Raw genomic sequence first — 23,376 nt, forward strand, 5'->3', positions numbered from 1 at the left:
CAGCCCCCATACAGACACGCATGTACCACATGCACACGTGCACACCCACACAGACTCAAACACCCAGAAGATCTCAAGAACAATTCAAAGAAGACACTCACTAACAGTATAACTAGAATCACCAACAACTTTGCTCACTGATAGAAAGAAGTCAACAGGCAGCCAAGTCTCTGCAGACTATTCCGAGAAGCTTGGTCAATTTAAAATAGTGTCATGGAGAAATTACACGGCAAGAACACCCAAAAAGAGAATTGTAAAATAAACAGAAGCCAGGTTTCCCCTTGCCCAACACACTAACGCAGCTTTCGGATGATGTGGTCGGATTCCAAACAGTGCTTGGATTAGACTATTGGAAAGACAAGGACTTCAGGCTTTACTTTCAAAAGATATTGGCAGGTACCATTTAGGGTGTGTGAAGTTAAACTAGTAAGAGGCACTCTCTTTCTAGTGGTCAAAAGTGAGAAGATGAAAAGCACATAGCAGGTAAAGAGTAAACAAATTACTGAGCACCACACAAGCAAGACAAGACAAGACACTGAGAGGAAGACTGCAAAAAAGAACTTCAATGTGAAGAACTTCAGCAGCATATGATCAGGACTGAAATTACATGTGCATACCTCATACCCCATACTACAGAACACCTGTCAAAAATAGGGATGGAAGTTCCAAATTTACCTTGATAGATGATTTCAGTAACCTGTCTTGCAATAATTATGCATACCGCCAGCAAAATTCAATAAGAAAACACATTTTAAATGATATTTAATCATTCACCAAACGTATAATACAGCTAAGCAGAAAAATCTGTGCAATATTATATGATACTTAATTGTATTAAAGGTGCCAGAGTATTTAAATAAGGAACATTTAAATTGCTAATCCATGTCATGAAGTGTCATGTTATGAAGATACCATTTCTGCCCTGACCTCTGGGTTGATGGAAACCTGTAGCTCGGCACAATAGAACAGTTAGCAAGTTGAACTGACCCCAATATGAATGTTGGTTTGGGTTTGCCTACTGGCATACTTGGTGTTTCTCAGATATGTTTAGTAGACTAAAGACCAAAAGTATCCAAGATCATTTACATCAAGAGGTCAGAAGAACTCATCTTCTAACATGCCAAAGCCTTGCATAAAATAATAGTAATTAAAACATTGTACTGTTCATTTAACCACAGGAGAACTGCCCAGTGAGGGGAATATATAGATAGCCCAGGAACAGAGCCCTATAGATCTAACAGAAGAAGAAGAAAGAAGAAGGAGGAGGAGAAGGAGGAAGAGGAGGAGGAGGAAGAGAAGAAGAAGAAGAAGAAGAAGAAGAAGAAGAAGAAGAAGAAGAAGAAAAGCTGACAGATAAATGGGAGAGCTTGTTATTCAACAAGTGGGCCATTTGATTTGTTTTCTTGAGATCTAGGATGGAGACAGGTAAGACAAAGGCCTGTGCCATGTAGGAGATGGAACTACATGGAAAAAAATTAAAAAATAAAAAACATACAAGGAAACAAAAGGTATCATATTGGTGTCTTAAGACGCAAATTCCACAAACTATGAAAAAGATTAAACCCTATTACAATGCCATCATTTTCCTTTTTTATTTCTTTAAAAAATCTATTATGTCTAGGAACTGAAGAAGTAAATTTTGTTTTGTTTTGTTTAGGATTTTATTTTTGTTTGTTTATTTGTTTATTTATTTGATGCCCCGGCTGTAGTTTCCCTTTCCTCCTTTCCTTCCAGCCCTTCTTTCCACTCTCTCAGTAGCTCCCACCCCCACCATCTGTGTTCTTTAGAGAATCAACCAAAAATATGTCATAGACATGCTTGGTCATGAGAGCACATGGATGATGCCAGGCATCATCATAGGCGCTGGGAAACAGTGAAGAACGTGGATGGAGCCCCAGCTTTCTAGAGGATGAAATGAATGGGCAAGTGGAACATCTCTAATTCAAAACCTTGAAAACATTCAAAACGCCCCCTAAATCCAGAAGATTCAAAACAATGACATGATGTCATCAGTGAAAAGTGCACACCATGAAACTTGGGTTCGTGAACAAAATTATTGTATGATGGTGTAAAGTTCCCCTCAGTCTTTGTGTACAAAGATGTCAATGAAAGACATATAAATTTTATGTTTAGATGACATGTTAAGTTCTTTCCCCAAGGATCTCATTATAGATACATGACAATCTTCCAAATCCTGGGAAATATTAAGCATCTGAAGCATTTCTGGGTCCCCAGGAGTTTTGGACATGACATTACACCTGCACCAAAGAAATGATCACAACCTGATCCAGGTTTTCTGGGGCATTTTGAGATGAAGAAAACCAAACCCATCTTTGGCTTCCTGTCAGGATCCTGGGGCACATCCAAGTGGCACATAAGCCTCAAAGTGCCCAGTGGGATGGGCTTCATGGTGCTGGCTAACACCTTGGAAAACATGGAATCATTATTTTAAGTGCCCTTGAACTGACTTGTGATGAAACAGGAGACAAGCTTAGGACTGCAGCATAAACAGACCAACCTCCACCTCACTCACACAGACCACACTCAAAACAGAGCCTGAAGCAGTTTTAAATCCTCCAAGTGACTAACGCAGTGCAGGGTTTGAGTTACAGTGGAAAACGTGAAGGTTGAAATGCTTCAGTTAAAAAAAAATTGCTAAAATTGCCAGTGAATTAAGAGAGAAAAAGACGCCTTTGAGGGAGAAGCTTATCCCAAGGATAAGGGATTGGCTGAAGGGAGGGGAAACATCCTAAGTTTAGAATATCATGGAAGCTGAAGCAAAGCACATAATTGGTTTGTTACCCTGGGCTTTGAAAACAAAGACTTTTGCAGCACACGTGAAGTTCTATTACATCTGTTTGGGGCAGTTTGGGGCCTCCCAGTGCCAATCTCTCAGAAGTAGGGACTTTTCCAGAAGTGTTCAGCAGCCTTTGTAGCTGTTGCTTCAGAAAAGACAATCCAGCGCTCACACAGTGCAAGCAGTTTAGAGAAAGCCAACCCCAGGTGCCACCTTCAATTACAGGTAATGTCACCACCCAGCAAGGAGCTGGGACATCCCAAGAGCTCAGAGCTCTCACTCAAGACCAAACCACTTCCTCAAGGAAAAACTTGCAGACCTTGATAATAATTGAACACTGAGAAAAAAAGGAAGTTGATAAAAGGAAGTCTTTCTCCTTCCTACATTCTATTAAAAAATAATCGTCTGTCTTCTGACATTCGTTCATTAAACATTGACTTAGCATCGGACTCTGTCCAACGCTGAGCTATATCTTCTGGAACTAAAGAAGGGAATGAGAAACAAACTCTTCCCTCATGTCTCATAAAGGACAGAAAAGTGCAGTAATGTGCACCCTGGGTGGAGAGGTCCATTGGTGAGAATGTTCTAGAGGGGAAGCTATCTGTCTCCAGATCATAACTGTGTTTACACTGACCAACGGCTCACACTCATTATGAAACATGAGAACAAGTTCTAGAATATTCTCAAAAGTATTTCAGTATTGTTCTAGTGGCAAAAAAAAAATAGAAACTAAGTATGGGTCATTGGCAAATTGATAGATGATATCATTTTGAGGGAAACACTTTTAATCCTCCATTACTGTGGCCAGAGTTGGGGGTGTGTGAGATACTAGCTGTAGAAGGTCACACCTTTCCTGCCATAGCCAACTTCAATGAGCAGATGGGAGGCCCATAGAAAGGAAAGATGATGGCATATGATATACTAACTAAATCTGCATCTGAATAACAAAACTAAAGAACACACAACTAAGTGAAAAAGTGTGTGTGTGTGTGTGTGTGTGTGTGTGTGTGTGTGTGTGTGTGTGTAATTGTCAGGCTGGAACGGAAGTTGGTAGACCCTTCGTGTAAGTTAAAGTAGATCTGGAGCAAAATCCAACCTTGTACAAAACCCTTCAAAATGGAAAACTAAAGAAACCGTATTATACCACTGTAGATAGAATAAAAATCACAAATACAAACCACACACAGCAGAAAGAATTCAACACTGGAGGGGTCAACCAGCATCATGTGACCTGGGCATTTCTACTAGAAAGAAGTGGGTGAGCAGACACTGCAAATCAGAACATAAAATTAATCCAAGTTCCTTTCTGGTTCATTTATGTCTCTACTGAGTAAGGTTACTGAAAGCAAACCTAACTTGTAGGTAGTATTTGATACAACATACAGCAAAGAGTTAGAGAGATGGCTCAGTAGCTAAAAGCACTTACTGCTCTTATAGTGGGCCTGAGTCTGGTTCCTAGCACCCATGTCTGGTGGCTGTAACTCCAATTTCAGGAATTTGATGCCCTCTTCTGGTTTCTCACATGCACATATGCACACACAGATACACATACATACATGAAATTAAAATAGCAAAAGTAAATCTTAAAATATTTATAATATACATGCATACTTGATATATGTGTAAAATATGTATATTATATATGTGTTTGTGCATAAACACATGTATATGAGGAACATGCTAGGAGATCAAGATGCCCTTGTGAACAAGATTGACTCCTCAGAAAACAGCTCATAAGATGGTTCCTCAGCTCCACCTCGGATAGCACACGCCAATGCTTGCTGTGAATACAGAGTTCGAGGCTCTGGTAGAGACTGTGCTGTGGTAATGCTACTAGTGGCTCCTGACAACTCATCATGTGGAGAGCACCAGCTCCAGCCCTGGTGGATGTAAGCTCTGGCTGCCTGGGGTCATTCTGTCCTACTTCACCATTTAATGGCAATCAGATAAATTCCGTAAGATTGTGTTCATTGCCGTTCAGAAGAGCCAGGAAGGGTCTGCCTGAGTTCCATTTCAGACAGATCCAGGTCTCTCAATGTAGGCCCTGCAACTTCCCCTGGTCTGTGCCAACAATGGACGTGTCCCCTCCCTGGCCTCAGCTTCCTGAATCTGTGAAATGGGAAAAAGAGTTGTGAGGATATCCAGGGCTAAAGTTCGCGATCAGCTTGGAGAGAGGACATGTGGGTGCCATATGCATCCGGGCAGGGTGTTAAAAGAGCAAGCAACAGCCGCCAGAGCAGAAAGAACTGCTTTTATCCAAAAACCACGCTAGCCACCACCTGCTTCTACCTCAGGTCCTTTGCAGCAGCTCCTGTGAGTCACACTCAGCCACAACTTCCTAACTCAATGATTATGCTCAGAGGCTTCTATTCCTTTCCTCGTGTCCCTAAGGAGACAGGTGAGCACCAGCACATACAGGTACACCTGTCCCCAGCGTTCCAGACCCTAGTCTAAAGGACAACACATGCTAGTGAGGAATTCAAACCAGACAGTATGAATACACGCCCTGGGACAGGCCTCAGTGCCGGGCATAGAACCGCCACAGCCAGACCCACACAAAACTCCAGAGCTTCCCGGGGAGGTGGGGGGACTATAGCATGCCCTTATGATCCTAGTGTTAGAAGAGTTAGTTGAGCCTGGAGAATCATGAATTCGAGGCCAGTCGGGGCTAGAGTGAGACCTCTTCTCAACGCAACAACAAAAATGGACCTATCTATGCCAAAGTTCACAATTGCAGCAAGGAAATCCCAATTCCAGGAACCTTTGTTCTGTTCGAGAAAAGCCACCATCCTACATAAAAGAGACCTAGCCTCTTGATGATCTTAGCGTTTTCTCTACCAAGTGCTGGGCAACTTCAACAAGAATATCATAGAGAGGAGAAGTCTCTGTTAGTTTTCATTTCTTTTTTTCTTCCCTGGCAAACAATCAAATGGGGAAGAAATGAATCCAAACGCCTAGTATCTGAAAAGCAGTGAAGGCTTTTCCTCACTGCCCTTCAAAGCCTTTTGTTTGGTTGGCTGGTTTGGTTTTTCCCCAGCTAGTAGTTTGTGTACTTACTTGTGCTTTGATAAAGGGGATGGGAGGAAAAGAAAGCCAAATCAAAGGATTAGACGCAAATTAAGATCAATCAGAATGGAAAGGGCCCTGTGATCCCTTGATTATGAATAGAAGAAAAGCAAACAAGCTTAGTACATGCCAGCTCTGAGCTCTAATACCACAAAACATGTTTGCTTCCCTGTAATTGTGCTTCTGCATTGCTTTTCCCAGGTCACTGAGACATACCCGGGTGACCTGTAGTAACCTCACAATGACCCAACAGTTTCCTCCCCCAGGGTCTAGAACGGGTGTATCGTGGCAGCCAAGACAGCCTCAGGCCACACCAGAACCCCACAGGTCCCTTTTTAATAGTCTTCTTATCTATCCTGGGGGCACCAGATTATTCCCCCAAATGAGTGAAGAGAATTCAGTCAGAGCTTCACACTTTACAAGGCATCCAAATATGAACGCAATTGGCAAAGATGCTGTCTGTAGGGCTTCATTATAGAAAATGAACAACTTCTCCATGGCTGGTGGGAACCGTGAGAAAAACGCGAGCAAAAGCGCTGCTCCAGGGACCCCTTATCTCTCACCCAGTCTTATTCATCAATGCCCGCTTCTTTTAGGGTAGCAGGCTGTTGGGAGGCCAGGCAGAAAGATCTGAGGGCAGGTAACCATCTGGCAGTGCCCTTCAGGCTCTTCTGACTGACCGAGCCACAGAAATGCGTTGAGCCTGGAGAACATCTAAGCTCATTTGTGGGTCCTGGTAACCACAAGTCTGTTCCAAAGAGTAGGGCTAGCCACTGGCATGATTGCTATCGTGGCCTAAGCAAAAATCATCTAATCAACATCTACACCAACTCCGAGACTGTGCTAGACAACAGCTATCAGAGGGATCTAAGCAGGGTCAGAGCACTGGTTATGTACGCAAGCCACATGGCTCAGGCCATGGAAATGAGAGGATTCTGAGAGCTGGGTAAACCCAACTGAAACCTGGGACTTTTGATTAAAGGCTGAGAACAGCCCCCATTCGAGTCCTCGGAGCTTACAAGGCACAGAAAATTCTGCAGAGTTTGCCCACTCTGTCCTTTCAAATGCAACACAGGGATTCTGCTAGAAACCAGACCATTAAGTCACGTTTGTTCACCTTTAAACCGCATGACATTGTCAGCCAGAAGTTAGCAAGACTCAGAACCATGGGACTTAGCTCTGTCACTCCAGACCCACTGGGAAACTCCGGAACCTGGGAGGGAAAGGGTGTTGTCGTTCACAACATAACTGAAGATTTAAGTGGACTCTTAAGGAAGCAATGTTCTTTGCTTTTCTTTGAATTTTGAGACAGATTCTTCCATGCAGCACAGGCTTACCATGGACTCACTGTGTAGCCGGTATGGCACCGTTCCTGGAGAGGTGAGCGCTAAAAAGCGAACATCTTTCTTTTGACCCAAATGAGTTAAATGGAGCTTTTCTCGTGGGGAATGGTGGTGCCTAAGGATTACATTGTGCTGTTTACAAGTCCGAGACCACCCAAGGTGTGACTTTATCTCCTGAGGCCACAGCATACTAACAAAGTTGGAACCCCAGGGCAGACAGGCTACCACTGGGGCTGTGCTAGGTTCCTGCAGCTCTTAGGCTCTTAAGTTCTTTTTTTTTTTTTCCAGTTTTTTTATTGAGAAAAGGAGAAAAAAAAAAAACAAGTTTCCACCTCCTCCCAGCCTCCCATTTCCCTCCCCCTCCTCCCACCCTTCTCCCCTTCCTCCCACCCTTCTCCCCCTCCCCCCACTCCTCTCCCCATCCCTCTCCAGTCCAAAGAGCAGTCAGGGTTCCCTGCCCTGTGGTAAGCCCTAGGTCCTCCCCTCTCCATCCATTTCTAGGAAGGTGAACATCCAAACTGGCTAGGCTCCCACAAAGCCAGCACATTACATAGGTTCAAAACCCCGTGCCATTGTCCTCTTGGCTATGGGATGTAGACAAAATGGCCGGGGAGAAAATTGAGATCTTGGGGGTGGGATGGGATGGTGGTAAGGGGAGATGGGGAGAGTAAAGGGAGAAGGGATAGAATGGGGGGAACTTGGGGAAAAAGGAGGATTGGGATAAAGGAAGGTTGGATAGGGGAGCACGGAAGCACAATTCTTAGTTAAGGGAGCCACCTTAGGGTTGGCAAGAGACTTGAACCTAGAGTGGCTCCCAGATGCCCAAGCCAAGGTCCCCAGTTAGTTCCTTGGGCAGCTGAGGACAGGGAACCTGAAATGACCCTATCCTATAGCAATACTGACGAATAGCTTGCATATCATCATAGAACCTTCATCTGGTGATGGATGGAGATAGAGACAGAGACCCACACTGGAGCACTGGACTGAGCTCCCAAGGTCCCAATGAGGAGCAGAAGGAGGGAGAACATGAGCAAAGAAGTCGGGGCCACGAGGGGTGCACCCACCCACTGAGACAGTGGAGCTGATCTATTGGGAGCTCACCAAGGCCAGCTGGACTGTGACTGAAAAAGCATGGGATAAAACTGGACTCTCTGAGCATGGCGAACAATGAGGGCTGATGAGAAGGCTCTTAAGTTCTTAACCCCCAGCTTTAACCCCCAGCCCTTCATCGCCTGATTTTACTTGGTAATGGGACCACCGGACACACAGTTTGTAAAAACAAAGCCATACTGGAATAGAATGAGCTCTGATCCCATGTGGCCTTCCCTTTCCTTCTGAGAGGGAACTTTGGACACACACAGGGATGATGATGAAAAGAGACGCAGAAAAGGCCACACGAACAAAACTCTTCAGAGAAGCTAGCTTGCCCATATTTCAACCTTGGGTTCCCAGCCTCCAACTGTGAAGAAACACATTCTCTTTACAGCGCTTTGTGCATAGTATTTTGTTAGAGTGGCCTAGGCAGACTCATACATGCCCCATATATAAGCAAGCATAGATTTAGCCTAAATTCTGCCCTGCAGAATGACAACAGGCTCACTTCTGGAAAAAATCTTTCTTAATGGGAAAGATCTTAGCAAGTATCAGGGTGCGGCAAGACTCCTAATCCAGAGAATATTAGTTTCAGCGCTAAGATGGCAGCGGTTATTCATTTAAGCCACTTATCGGTCAGTTCACTTAAAGCATACCCAATGTCTGCTGACATTATGTTTGAACATTTGAACTTTTGAGGTTCTTTCCAATAAAAAGGTCTTCTGAGGTTTTAAAAGATGCACAACTATAGCATCTTGTCAGGAGCAGTCTTTCAGATCAAAATTTTTTTGTCAGGCTGACTAAGAGTTCAGACACTTGATCAATGACCTCCTGGTTTCTGCTAACAGAACTTTAAGTCAAATATATTTGACACAAAACCATCGAATCATAACTTCTAACTACACAAAAATAGTAACAAGCATGGAGTCAGCCTCTAAGATAATGTCCAAAAAAGAAAGACGATCTGCTCCACTTCTGGGCTTTCTTTCTATGGTTCTTTCTAGTCTTAGAAAAATGCAGAAATTGAGGCCAACATGCTTTTTTTTTTTTTTTCAAAAGAAACTTAGGCTTCGAACCAGGTCAGGTTTGAGCCCTGGAACTCAGGGGTGGATGAAAATCTTAAATAAATGTGAGGTTTGTTTATATATATAACAAAAACGCAGATACACACACATACAACACTAGAGGTTTAAGCCAAAGAAGCCTGAAAATGTGTTTCCCTCCCTGTTAAAGGGAAACAGCTTTTCAAAGGATGTCTTAAGGGTTAGACCCTGAAGCAGAGGGCTATGAGTGAGAGATACAGGCTGAGGTTCAGCCTGCTTGAGCTGGGCTGGTTGAGGGCTCTCTAACAGAAGCAGAGTTGAACTTGACCATGAGCTGATCATAGAGGCCGCTATACTGGCACTCTGACAGTCTCGTGGACTTCTTCTAAGCCATGCCTGAAGGAGGAACATGGAACAGATACCGTAACTCTTGTCTGTACCTAACAGAAAGTATCACTGCAGCCTTTTGAACCAACTACCCTGAGAATGATGTGTGAGAAGGGTCTGGGGTCCAGAGTATGTGTTTCTGGGTTCTGTATTGAAGAGTACAGAGCGGGAGAACATTTCCAACACAGTTTTATCCTTTACTACCTATGGCTGAGAATTACCTGCAGTTTTTGTAGAACCCTAATGCCAATATTAGCCAGCTCTCTGCTCATATTATAAAAAGAAAAGTTAATTTGACCCATAGTCACAGACTTCTGTTTCAGCCTATGGTGACACCATATGTCATGGGAGGAATTCAGTGTGGAGAAAAGCTACTCTAACCATACGACAGGGAGGAAGGAAGTAGGAGAAAAAAACTAAGGTTCCACTATCCCCTCAACAGCATGCCTGCAATGACCTAATAACCTTCACTAGGCTCCAGCGCTTAGAGTTGCCATGATTCCCCATAGCATCGTCCTGCAGACCAAGCTTCTCCCTCGGGAGAATTTCCAGATCAATCTATCCAGGTATACCACACGATACTTTGATCCCCCTACCACTCGTCAAAGTCTTCAGCAAGGCTGTCCAAACTCAAACAGCTGTGTTCGCTTTCACTACCCAATAAACGCTCAGGATCCCCTCCAGTGGGGACGAAAGGAGAGAGGTGAGCATTCACCATTGAGAACAGGAATCGAGACGCATGAGATTTGACAAGAGTGATCCCAAGAGGATCAAGGGTCAGATTGGGCAATGGTGTCGTACATAGTAAACATGGTGGGCTCAGCCACTCTAGACCACATCAAAGCAGAGGAGATTTAAAAACATTTTTAAAAGATAGAATTATGACACTACCAAAAAAGCAACACTTGGTGAATTAGTTACTATCTTACTGCTGTGAAAAAATACCTTTTATTTAAGAAAGCATTTATTTTGGCTAACAGTTAGGGAACATAGTGCACAGTGCCCAGGAAGGAAAAGTAGGATCAGGAGGCAGCTGGTCACATTGCAGCCATGTCAGGAAGCAGAGAGTGATGGATGCTTGTACCCATTTCTCACGTTCTCCTTCTTCTTCAGTCCACAACCCCAGTCCACTGAACCACACATTTAGGATGAGACTTCCCACTTCAGTGATCTTAATCTAGATAACCTCTCACGGATATGTCGAGAAATATGTTTCCATGGTAACTCTAAATCCCACTAAGTTGACAGTCATGATTAACCATTACGCATGGCTCCAGTATTCTTATTTCCTTTTTGAAGTCATAAGTAATGATTTTGGTTGCTGTATAGTTAGGACAAATCAAAGATGAATACATAAATTCATGTATAAGCCCCTAACTCATAGTTCCTGGTTATAATAATGTTGATGAGCTTGGTCAGAATCTATCTGCGGACACTCCTGAGGACAGCAACCACTTCCATCAACCTGCCAGGTCCAGGAAACCTGCTCTAGGAAGCTAATTTAAAAAAAGAAAAAGACCACTTCAATGACTATGTACCTGGGACTGAACAGATGAATGGATTGCTCAGTTAGTAATTTGCTTTCTGTGAAAACATCAAAACCTGGGTCTGGATCGACATAGCAAAAGGGGAAAAGGCTGGTATGGTGGCTTACACCTGGAACTCTAACACAGGAAGGTAGGGACAGAATTCCTAGAACTCAATAGCCAGATAGTCATACTGCATCAGTGAGTTCCAGGTGTGAGACCCTGTGTCAAAAACTAAGGTGGGGAGCCATTGAAAGACACTAACGTCAATCTCACACACACGCACGCACACACAGACACCATGTGAATACAAACAAACACATACACCACACATGCAAAAATGTGTCTTCATGGACCAGATGCATTGTCAAATAAGTTATGTGCATCTGATGATGAATTATCATGCAATAAAGCCATTAGATAGGAAGACCATGCATCAACTTGTAAAATTAAGTTAGGCTCCAATGGTTAATGAGAAAAGGGAAGTCTATGACATTAACAATCAAAGTATGTGTATTATATATGTCAAGAAAGCAAGTTCATGAATCATCATAATGGAATTTTATGGGATTTAAAATTGTTTCCTTGTTCTTATAATAATGCCTATGCAATAAATAAAAACTCAAGAGTAATAAAATGAGTGCTATTAATGTAAATATAAAATTAGACATCTCATAAACTGTTACCAAAAGCAGAATCTTAGTCATCTATAAGGATAAGTATTATCCATTATCTTGTTCTTAATTTTTCTCTGATATATCCATAACAAAATGCTCTTTAAAGGAAGAATAGGAAATGGATAGATAACTCAGTCATTAAAAGTGTTTACTGCTCCTCCAGAAAACCCAATTTCAGTTCCAGCACCCACAAAGGTTGCCTCACAGCTGCCTGTAATGTCAACTCCAGGGGACTGATCCCTTCCTCAGACTCACATTCATGTGTACATAGTCACAGACTGACACACAGAATATAAAAGTAAGATAGTTGAGTGTGGTGGCACCTTTAATCCCAGCACTTGGGAGGCAGTGGATCTCTGTGAGTTCGATGCCAGCCTGGTCTACATAGTGAGTTCCAGGACAGTCAGGGCTATGTAGAAAGACCAAAAATCGAAACAAACAAAGAAAAACAAAAAGAAAATGACCTTAAATTTTAAATAAAGGATTTCTAATCATAAAATAACCAAATGAAGAGGTTTTTAAGTACATGTAAAATAGACGAGCTTCTTTTCTCATATAAATAATGCCAAGTTTTTAGTCACCGAATAAACATTTGGGACTGTTTCTTCACTCAGTCAGATTGGTTGTCCCCATCTGTGACAACACTCTATTTCCATAATGTAAAAAAAAGAAAAAACAGAATTTACAGATCATCATTAGAGAACAGGAAAACTAGGTCAGTTAAAAGACATTCACCCAGAGGGGCCTGTCCTCAATATTTCTACTGGAATTGATTAAGAGATGTGAAACACGCTGCCATCCTATTGCCTCCAAGGTTCTGATCTGACCCATGTCTGGTCCAGCCAGCTGGAAGCTCGACTCCCCTCTCTTCCTCACAGAGCCCAAGCTCATGTCCTAGATGACTAAAGCTCTAGTTTCTCTCATACCGTGCTATGGTAAAAATTACCCTCACTCACCTGAGAGGCCCTGCCAAGAGCACATCACAAACACTAACCATTCTGGCCATTTCCCAGGGAGAAAATCAACTAAGACACTGTGTCAGTCAACTAGTAAAAGTCAGAGCCCACTCAGGAAGCAGCGCGATCTACCACTAAGGAGCAAGGGAGTCTGGGTACCGCCCATCCCTCCATCACTGGGCTATTGAAGTTAATGAAATCACACACACAAAAGGAAAAATAATGTGTTCAAGGGAAGCCAGCTTCCTCTAGAACACCATTTGGTGGGAAGACAGGTGTAGATCCCGCAATGTATATGTTAATAAAACCCACTGTTCATCAAAGGAACAACATATTGGCAGAGAATAACACATTCACAGTTCATCAGGAGCCTGTGTCTCACCTGCTCATCTCTGATGTGCATCTTTGGTGCACAAACCTTTTGTGCAATCAAATTCTCAGATAGATTCTTCTGATCCTCATGTCTCAGAGGCAGAGAAACCCTCCTTTAAACACTTGCTTTAGCATGAGAAGAGCTGGGAGGAGGCTCTCCTGGAGGAGTGGGCCGAAAGAAATTCAGTCATCCTGACAGGCAGGTCCACTGCTGAATGGGGCATCTCTAGTGCTGAGGCTTCCCCAGCAGCAGGGATAAAAGACTGCTCATTGTAACCACACATCATTAAAATACACACTTAAGGGATTGTTTAAAGCTGAGATATTAGCACAAGCTTGGTTTGCACAACTCCAATCTGCTCAGGGAAGCCCAGCTGCTGTAAACTGAACCCAGTTCTGAGAAAAAGATGTGAATTGACACTAAGATAGGACATCATAGACTGCCACTGAGGACTGTATGATGTGGAGCCCATTTATGTTCTTAGTCCTCAGCCTTTAGACTCAGCATCAGCATCCGTAATAATATGTTTATGCATTAAACATTTCTGATGCCTTGTTCCTTAAGCAACTCAGTTTTTATAACACACATCCCAAATGCCAGTCCTTCAAGCTCCACTAGTCACTTTACTTCCAAATTAGCCTTTTTCGTGGGCGTTCAGCAATGTGGTCCACAGATAGGTTTTAATGAAAAGTAACCCTGCACTCTGGGTCCCCCGTGGCTGTGGCACCTTCCGAGAAGCCGGTTAGACCAGAGCAGAGCCTGAACTCTGACTAGCCCTCCCTCCCGAAGCCCCCCGGAAAGCCAGGACACTTACTGGGTGCCGCAGTCTGCAAAGCCAGTTCTTCCAGAACAGGGCTTGGAACTGGCGCCCAGCGTGCCCCATGCCCGCAGCTCCCTGCTAGGTTCGGGAAGTCAGCATGCAGGGTCACGGCTTATATCCGCCGGCCTTCAGCAGAGGCTTGTAGCCTATTAGCCAATTCTAACAAAAGTGAGTGATGCAAGAGAGATTACTGGTGACTTGAATAAGGCAGGCATCAAATGTCTCCTGGTGTTCTACCTTTGCTGAGAAATCTTATCTCTTCACTAGTTGTGTGGCATAGGGGAGGGTTGGGCTCCAAGAGGCTGCCCTAGGGGCCCTTCCTGGACACAAACAAGGAGCATGCCCAGCACGTCTCAGACCCCACACACGTGCCGGGGAGGCAAGGGCCACGTTTTCCACTGACCTCCCTTTCTCCTGATGTAAGTGGTTGAACTCTGCTGTGCTCCTCTTTCCTAAACTGTCAGGTGTCACGTTAATTTGCCAAGATATCTACCTTCGGGGAGTCCCGCAGCAGACACTTGGGAAAGAGAAAGGTCTGGGATCCAGCTGTTGCTCGTTTTGTCACCGTACCACGACTGCACACTCTGCCCTCAGTCCCCATCCACCAAGAGAGCAAGGATGCAATTTTCAGAGCTCAAAGAACAAGCTGCTCGCAAGAGGCATACAAGCATAGCAGAACACAGTAAGCCTGGGGTTCCTCCTGAGCCACCTATGATCCCTGCCCTTCTGGTGTCTCTCCCCCATCTCCCTCTCCCCCATCGCTGTTTCCCCTCCCTCATCTCTGTCCTCCTCCCCCACTCTGTGTACATGTGCCTTTAGAGATGAGAAGTCCACCATGAATGACATTTCTCAGGAGTGTCATCCACCTTACTCTTGTGACAAGGCCTTCCATTAGCCTAGAGTCCATGCATTATTGCTAGACCGACTAGCTAGTAAGCCTCTAGGTTCCGCCTATCACTGCCTCCCCAGTGCTGGAATTGCCAGCTTGTGCTACAATCCCCAGTTTTGTACATGGGTCCATGAACTTGAATTCAGCTCCTCGTGCTTGTATGGCAAAGGCTTTGCTGACCTACCTGTGCTTCTTTAACCAGCTGGCTGGGAGCCAACTGATTGCTCCATTGTCGCAAAGGCCAGGTCCTCCTGGGTTCCTGTGGCCCCATCTGTGGCCGGGATATCAGGCAACACACTATTGTGGTCTTCCATTTCATAAAGCAATTTTCACAAGCTCTGCCTAGTCTATAGCTTTCGCAACAGGAAACAAGGACACAGGTGTCAGCAAAGGAACTAGCCTATCATTTAAAAATATTAATCTCATTTCGTTATCTGTCCCATAAGTCACAGAAGGTGATCTAAAGCCTGTTACGTGGCACAGTGCAGCCTGGTGCATGCTAAGTGGATTCCCCTGACCCCTCAGTGCATCTTTCCTTGACCTTTTCTCTTCAGTGGCCTGCAGAGTTCTTCAAGCATTGTGCCTGTGATTCCCTTTGCAGACAACACTTAGACCTGTGCACATCACAGGTGGCTGCCATGTTTGCTTTTCTCTCTCTCTCTCTCTCTCTCTCTTTCTTTCTTTCTTTCTCTCTTTCTTTCTTTGTTTCTTCCTTCCTTTTTTCTTTTTTCTTTCTTTCTCTTTCTTTCTTTGTTCCTTCTTTCCTTCCTTTCTTTTTTTCCTTCCTTCCTTCCTTCCTTCCTTCCTTTCTTTCTTTTCCATTTAATATAAGGGAAAGCCCAAGCCATGAGACTTACCAATTTTGCCTTCACAGCAGGCGGTTCGTACCCTCCTACACCAGTGTTATGCCAGGGTGCACACCATGTTTCCCTGAGAGAGTTCATGAAAGATACTGCTAGACTTCTCAGAGAAACACAGAAAGTAACTGGTTGGCAAATTGCTTCGTTTATTGCTTACAGGGTGGGGAAAGCCTCAGAGTCCAAGTGAGGGAGCAAGTAAGAGACACCAGAGAGCCAGTGGTGCAGCTCTGCGGTCCAGAGCCAACAAGCTCAAGAACCAGGGAGATGCTGGTATGGTGGCTCGCACTGTAATCTTAGTAGGTGAGTGAATGGAACAGGAAGATGGCTGTGATGTCCAGAACAGTCTGAGCTACAGAGTAAGTCCCAGTCTCAAAAAACAAAAACAAAAAGGTGGAGGAGGAGCAGAAAGAGGAGGAGCATGATTGGGAGCAGAAAAAAAAAGCAGCAGGAGAAACAGAGAGGAGGGGGAGCAGAGGGAGAAGGAGCAGAGGGAGGAGGAAGAGCATTGGGAGGAGGAACAGAGAAAGAAGGAGAAGCAGAGGGAGGAGAAGCAGTGTGAGAAGCAGAGGAGGGAGGAGGAACAGAGGGGGGAAGAAACAGAGGGAGGAGGAGCATAAGGAGTAGGAGTAGAGGAAGAAGAGGGAGGAGGAGCAGAGGGAAGGGGAACAGAGGGGAGGAGGAAGAACAGTAGGAAGAGCAGAGGGAGGAAAAGGAGAGGGAGGAGGAGGAGCAGAGAGAGGAGGAGCAGAGGGGAGGAGGAGGAACAGTAGGGGGAGCCAAGGGAGGAAAAGGAGAGGAAGGAGAAGAAGCAGAGGGAGAAAGAGCAAAGGGAGGAGAAACAGAGGGAAGAGGAGAAGAGGAACAGAAGGAGGAGGAGCAGAGGGGAGGAGGAAGAATGGAGGGAGGAGGAGCAGAGAGAGGAGGAATAAACCCAGAGCTGATGTTTCTTTCTTTCTTTTTTTTTTTTTCAAGACAGGGTTTCTCTGTGGTTTGGGAGCCTGTCCTGGAACTAGCTCTTGTAGACCAGGCTGGTCTCGAACTCACAGAGATCCACCTGCCTCTGCCTCCCAAGTGCTAGGATTAAAGGCGTGCACCACCACCGCCCAGAGCTGATGTTTCTATCCACATCTAATGTCCATAAAAAGCTGATGTCTTGGCTTAAAGATCATCAGACAAGCAGAATTCTTTTAAACAAGAAACAACTCTTTTTTTTCTAGTTAGCTTTTGATTGATGGGTTAAGACTCACCCCCTTGAGGGTCCATCTACAGCCCTCAGTCAGTCTGCTGAAATTGTCCAGTGGTCTTCATAAACACTCCCAGAAAATCTGATCAAGTGACTGGGCACCTTGCTGTCCAGTCAGATTGACCCACAGAAATTAGCCACAGAAAGTCCAGTTCTGTCAACCTGGCACCTCAACACATCTTAAGCCCAACAACAATTCCAAATAAAGGCAAGATTCTATCTGATGTGACAGGACTATTATGCCTACGGTCATACAGATTCTAGCTGCTTCCCCAGACAGAGTTTGCTGTGGGGTGGTTCATCTTGTTACAACATCCCATAGCTTGAATACTATGATGTAACTAATCTCATGGTGCATGATGAACTAATAAGAATGGGAAACGCAGGGATATGTGGCATACAGACTTAACAAATATGTAATCATCTTCTTGATATCCCATAACTTAAACCCTACAGTGTTTATATCCCATAACTTAAACCCAACATCTCATGTTGCATGGTAAGGTGGTGAGAAGACTGACAAGAGAAAGGATGTGTTTTCTTATGCACACAGCAGCTTCCTAACAACACAGAGCAACAGCAGCAGGCCTGTCTGGATTGGACTAGTTTTCCAAGCGCTTTAAGCACAGAGAATGGTAACAGTGAGAGTTGCCTCAGGATTCATTCTATTTCAGACAATGTATTTGTTACCTGAAGTGTGGCGTACATTATTCTTCACCTTGCCGCTGCTGAGTGGCTGCTGCTAGTTGGCCTATGCCCTTCTGGAATCCAGTTACTCCCACTGCATTTATGTTTGTGTATCTGAATGACTATGGTTCCCACAGGCAAAAAAAAAAATCAAAAACCAATAGCAGTTACAGAGCTGTCAAAGATGCTGTGGTTCCTTTCTCACAATGACAGTAGGAGGTATTTCTATTGGGCCTTCTCGGGTAAGTGGGGCTTAAATAACAAACCATTCAACATTCCAATCTCCTCAAACCTTTGAATATCTTATTATGTTATACCAGGGCAGATCTAGTATTTATAACATATTCAAAGTGGATCATGTTTGGCTCATGATTTAGCCAAACAGCCAACTGGTGAGAGCCCATTCCCCTCGGTGGTAGTTTGGATGTAATTAGCACCCATATGCTCATAGGAAGTGGAACTACTAGAAGCTGTGGCCTTGTTGAAGTAGATGTGGCCTTAATAGAGGAAGTGTGTCACTGTAGGAGTAGGTTTTGGGGTCTCCTATGCTCAAGATAAGCCCAGTGCTCAGACCACTTCTTGATGCCTGCTGGTCAAGACATAGGAACCTCAGCTCCTTCTCCAGCACCATGTCTGCTGCCTGCCACCATGTTGCACCATGATGATAGGGGGCTGAACCTCTGCACTGTAAGAGAGACACCCCAATTAAAGGCTTTTCTTTGTAAGAGTTGCCGTGGTCAAGTGTCTCCTCACAGCAATAGAAACCCCAACTAAGACCCAGACTCTGAATCACAATTCTACCTACATGCAAGAGTCTGTTCAGGGAGAGCTCATACTGGCGAATTTGGTATTGTACCTAACATTATCTGTCTACAGACATGTTGCCAGGATTTCTGCCTAAATAGCTTCTTAAATCTAAGTAGTTGTTGGTCTAGAGGAAAAGAGGGGTGGTGGTAAGAGGTGTCTTCAAAGGAAAAACAACATAGACTTCAGTGGTACTACCTCAAGGAAAGCCTCTAAGTGTCTTTAAGCAACCCAGGGTTAATCCGTTTAGAAGCTGGGTAAGAAGCCACATCCAAGAGTGAGAGAGACTTCATTCACCAACAATACATATCACAGGTGAGAAGCCCAATATACCTGTCACATTAGTGCTCCAGTGACCACTCTCTGAGTCGTACTGCCTTTGGGTCATTGCTCACACTTCCCTGTACTTCGGCCAGCTTCAGGATGATATTGTGGATTTGATTTTCAGCAAACCCCATGTCAACAGAAGAGGGGAACTCTAAAGAAAGAAAAAGGACTTTCAAGACACACAGTGATTGAACTGAGAGTCTAATCCACTATTTCGTATAGTGACATTTGGGACAGTCAGGTAATATTTGTATTCTTATAATGGAAAATACAAAATATAGCCACCAAGACCCTCTGGGCAAGTCATTTGGTGAGGAGTACCTAATGGTGAGCTCTGCTCTGTACTTAGATCATGCCATGGACTATGGGTACTCTCTTTACTACTGCATAGAGTTGTTAACATTTTTTTTTAAAAAAATAGAAAGATCAGAGGACCTTTTCCAGAAACCCAAATGTATATTCAGAAATTCCATCCCTAAAAGTCTGTTTCTCTAGAACTATACTCAATAAGAAAATTAAATTAGCCAGCGTTTTCAGCAGACGCAAGAACTTTACACAGCACATTGTATCTGTCTGCACTAAAGCTTGTAACAGTGTATCTGTGTCTATGTCTGCAGTGAAGCTTGTACACAGTGTATCTGTGTATCTACATACACCAAAGCTTGTACACAATATATCTTTATCTATGTCTACAGTGAAGCTTGTACACAGTGTATCTGTGTATCTACATACACCAAAGCTTGTACACGGTGCATCTATGTCTAGATTGAAGCTTGTACACAGTGTATCTGTGTCTATGTCTATACCAAACCATGTTTACAGTATATCTGTGTCTATGTCTACATAAAAGCTTGTACACAGTGTATCTGCATCTATGTCTATAGCTACATAAGTTATAGAAGATATATAGATGATGGAAAGACAGATAGATAGATAGATAGATAGATAGATAGATAGATAGAGTGACAGTTACTTTTAAAACTTGATACCGCATAGAATCACCTGGGCAGGAAGTCTGAATGAGGGATTATTCGGACTGAGAGAACATGTGGAGTATGTCTGTAGGGGATTTTTTAATTGCATTAGTTGAAGTTGGAAGACCCACTCACAATTGGTGGTTCTATTCTCTGCAAAGGGGATACAGGCTTGAACAAGAGTAGAGAAAGCAAGCTAAGCACTAGTGTGAATACATTAATTTTTCATTGCTTTCTGCTCTTGACTATGGATGTAATGTGCCTAGCTACCAATGTCTGCATGGGGCACTTTCCCAAATCATGTGTCCTTAAATTTGATAGCCCTTTGTCTTTTATAAACAAAAATCATATCCTGGTTGCCGTGCTTAAGTTAACAAGATGCAGAAGTACAGAAGCTAAAAAACAAGGTTAGTACATTTCCTGGAACCATGGACTAGGTCTTTGATAGACTAGCTCTTTGTTCACATTTGGTTGGTATTGGGACCTATATACCAGCTTTTGAGGTCAGGTTGGTGCTTCTACCATGGCATCAGTTGTGCTAAGGTCTGATGGCTTGTTACCATGGACTGTGGCCTAAAACTGTGAATCAAATATGTCCTTTCTCCCTTCAGTTGCTTTTTACAGATTGTTTTATCTCAGAAAAGGGAAATGAAACTCAACCAGGCAGCAAAGCAGGAAAATGATACCGATAGCTGAGGGAAAAAAAAAACTCACCCTAAGGAATTTCTCAAACAATTAGGAGTCAAACATGTCACAAGAGCTGCAGGAAGATTCAATGAGGTAGAAGCAGATCTAATAACATAGGTCCCCTCTGAATCCAGAACACTGAAAAACCAGAAAGAACGAACAATTTAGTAATACTGAAGAGAAGGGAAAAGCTCAAACACCGGTTCAGGAACCATCGGACAGGAAGAACTCTGTGATGTTGATGGTAGACCATTCTTCTGTTTGGACCTTCATCTGATTAGATGGCACTCATCCACACAGGCAGGGCAGGGCAATCTGCCATATCCAGCCTACCAACTCAAATGTTGGTCCCATTCAAGATTCCTCGCGGGCACACCAAAGTGGTGGGAAGAAATGTCCATACCAGCTAATACGTAACATCAGCCACCAGAAATCCCCAGACTCTGGAGCTTACTTTACAATTGTCCTGCCACTGGACGAATCTGCATTTTGGGACCTAAGCATTTGGACCCTGTTTGTTGTTTGCCTTGTGTTTGGCGACTCTGTAAAGTGCTGAGTGCCACCACTCCTGTGAATACTAGACAGTCCCTAAGCATTCTATTCAGAAGGACTGTAAGAAATCATCTCATCAGGAATTAATAAATTATAATTTGACAGTCTTTCCCCCTATAGCGCACACACTACCTTGTGTGCCCGTCATTGATAAATGTTTCTGTAGACATTCCAGAGTCCTTTACCATGGTGTTCTGATGACAGTAGTGGATGCTGCTCTACAGCCAGGCAGTCAGGAGATGGACTTGCAGACCGGGACAATTCCGTTGTGTCATGTGTGGGGTATACACCAGAGAAAACTACTCGGACGCAGGTTTAAGCTAATAGAAAGTTTTTATTAGCCTGTTGGTAACTATACTGGGTGTTCCAGATCCCAGTGTAGCCCTCAGTCTTTGTCAGGGTGAGCTCTTAAATACAAAATCATGACCTGGGTTGACATATTTCAGTTAACAAGAACAGTTAGCCAGAACAGAGGTGCAGAAGCCAAAAGGTGAGGCTAGTACTTTTAGAGATGTTCTTAGAACTACAGACTCTGATGATTAAGTCTTCGTCTTGGTTTTGGCAAATGAACCTGTCTGCATGCTGAGTTTTATGACCTGAATGCTGCTTCCATCCTGACACCAGCTGGGCTAAGATCTGAGGCCTATGAAGGGTCCAGGGGTCTGTTGAACTTTCCACCACTATTTCTTTCTTCAGGGTCCCTAAGAATGTAAGGAAGCTACAAGTGGCTGATGTAAAACAAACAAACAGACAAACAAACAAAAAGGCTGCCAGGCCACTGTCTCCAAGAAGGGGCTCCCTTTACCCGACTGTAAAGAAGCAGATTGTCAGTAAGAAACTTTCCAGTGCCCGCTCCCACCCCAAACAAGGAGGGCCCAGGTGGCTCACTCAAGTGATGACAGACTCCATCCCTTCCAAGTCCATGTGCTCAAAGCGAACAGAGACTGGAGGGGACAATGGCACAAAAGATGGAAGAAGCCCAGCCAGAACATGCAGTAGGGGTCTTGTGCCTTGGTGAGCTGAGACGAGCATCCTTATGCTGAACTGACGGGTAGTGAGCATCACCAGCGCCACAGTCAGCAGGCAAGGGCTAGGGCCTTTGTCTCCATCTTTCTCAGTGATGTCCTCCCTCCCTCTTTGACAAGAGACTGTAAGAGAAGGAAATTTGTCCACGGGGAATTTCCACTTTCTCAGCAAATACTAATCCCCACAATCTATAACACAATCTGAAACCAGCAGAAAGGAGCCTCTGCATTGTCCAAGAAGAAAAAAATAAAAGCTCCCACAGAGGTGTGGGCTGTGGGGTGATTGACACAGTACTGAGGGCAGTGTTCATAGTGGGAGAAGACAAGAAGTCACTGGAGAAGGTAGCAGTGAGGCACAGGCATGGGGAAGCCAGGCAGGGCTTGGATTTCTAAACAAAGGAAAGATGCAAATACTGGACTGAGCCCTGAAGGAGTCCAAGGTCAGCCTGTGGTCACCCAGGTGCATGAGCTAACCCAGGCCTCATTGTGCTAATCAGCACACCTGTGCAGGTAGCCGCTCTAGTGAAATAAGCAGCAACTAAAGCAGCCACTTTCTCACAGTGCTCCCTGCTCCCAGGCTCTCCCACTCCAAAACCAGCTTGCCAGGAAATTGATCTCTCTGTAATAAACGGCTGCATCTCACTGGCTCAGTATGGGAATGTTACCTTTGGCTGCCAACATAATTATTTGTTCTGCATTTTTTCTGCTCTGCATTTTTTTCTGCTTGTTAGAAATCAGGGCATTATCTAAAAGAGCAAATATAGTCAGGGCAACCCGAGGAGGGAACCATGAGGGTGAATTCATCAGCAAAGGGCACACTAGTTCAGCGGGGTCTAGGGAATGGGAAATTTCCTATAAAAATTGTTTCACAGCAGATGGCAAGGAAAGTGTTATGGGCTGAGCCATGTTCTTCCAAGTGTTATAGCCTGCCCCTCTCCCCACCCTACCCTGAAGTATATTTGCTGGTGGGGCCTTTGGGGAAGTGGTTAAAGTTAAATGGAATTGTGAGCGTGGGGCCCTGATTTAGTAATGCCAGTGTGCTGGCTAGCTATATGTCGCTTGATACAATCATCTGAGAGGAGGGAACCTCAATGGAGAAAATGCTTCCATATGTAAGGCATTTTCTTAATTAGTGATTGACAGAGGAGGTTCCACCCCTGGGCACATGCTCCTGGGTTCTAGAAGCGAGCAGGCTGAGCACGGCATGATGAATGAGCCAGGAAAGAGCCCCTCTCCATGGCTCCTGCA

The 23,376-nt window shown here is 44.2% G+C and overlaps 1 protein-coding gene across 2 annotated transcripts in view; it reads right to left on the bottom strand.

The window, feature by feature from the left end:
• Window positions 1-14,143, bottom strand: part of Abca13 (ATP binding cassette subfamily A member 13) — a 398,914-nt gene extending 384,771 nt beyond the window's left edge. For both annotated transcript variants that reach the window (XM_041669712.1, XM_041669711.1), the window contains exon 1: window positions 14,075-14,143. In XM_041669712.1, the coding sequence (XP_041525646.1) occupies window positions 14,075-14,143 (69 nt within the window). The remainder of the gene's footprint in view (window positions 1-14,074) is intronic.
• Between the last annotated feature and the right edge of the window lie 9,233 nt (window positions 14,144-23,376).

The sequence above is a fragment of the Microtus oregoni genome, unplaced genomic scaffold, assembly GCF_018167655.1.
Source record: "Microtus oregoni isolate MIOR12 unplaced genomic scaffold, Mior012 000019F_ref0000042, whole genome shotgun sequence".
In the NCBI taxonomy this organism is placed as follows: domain Eukaryota; kingdom Metazoa; phylum Chordata; class Mammalia; order Rodentia; family Cricetidae; genus Microtus; species Microtus oregoni.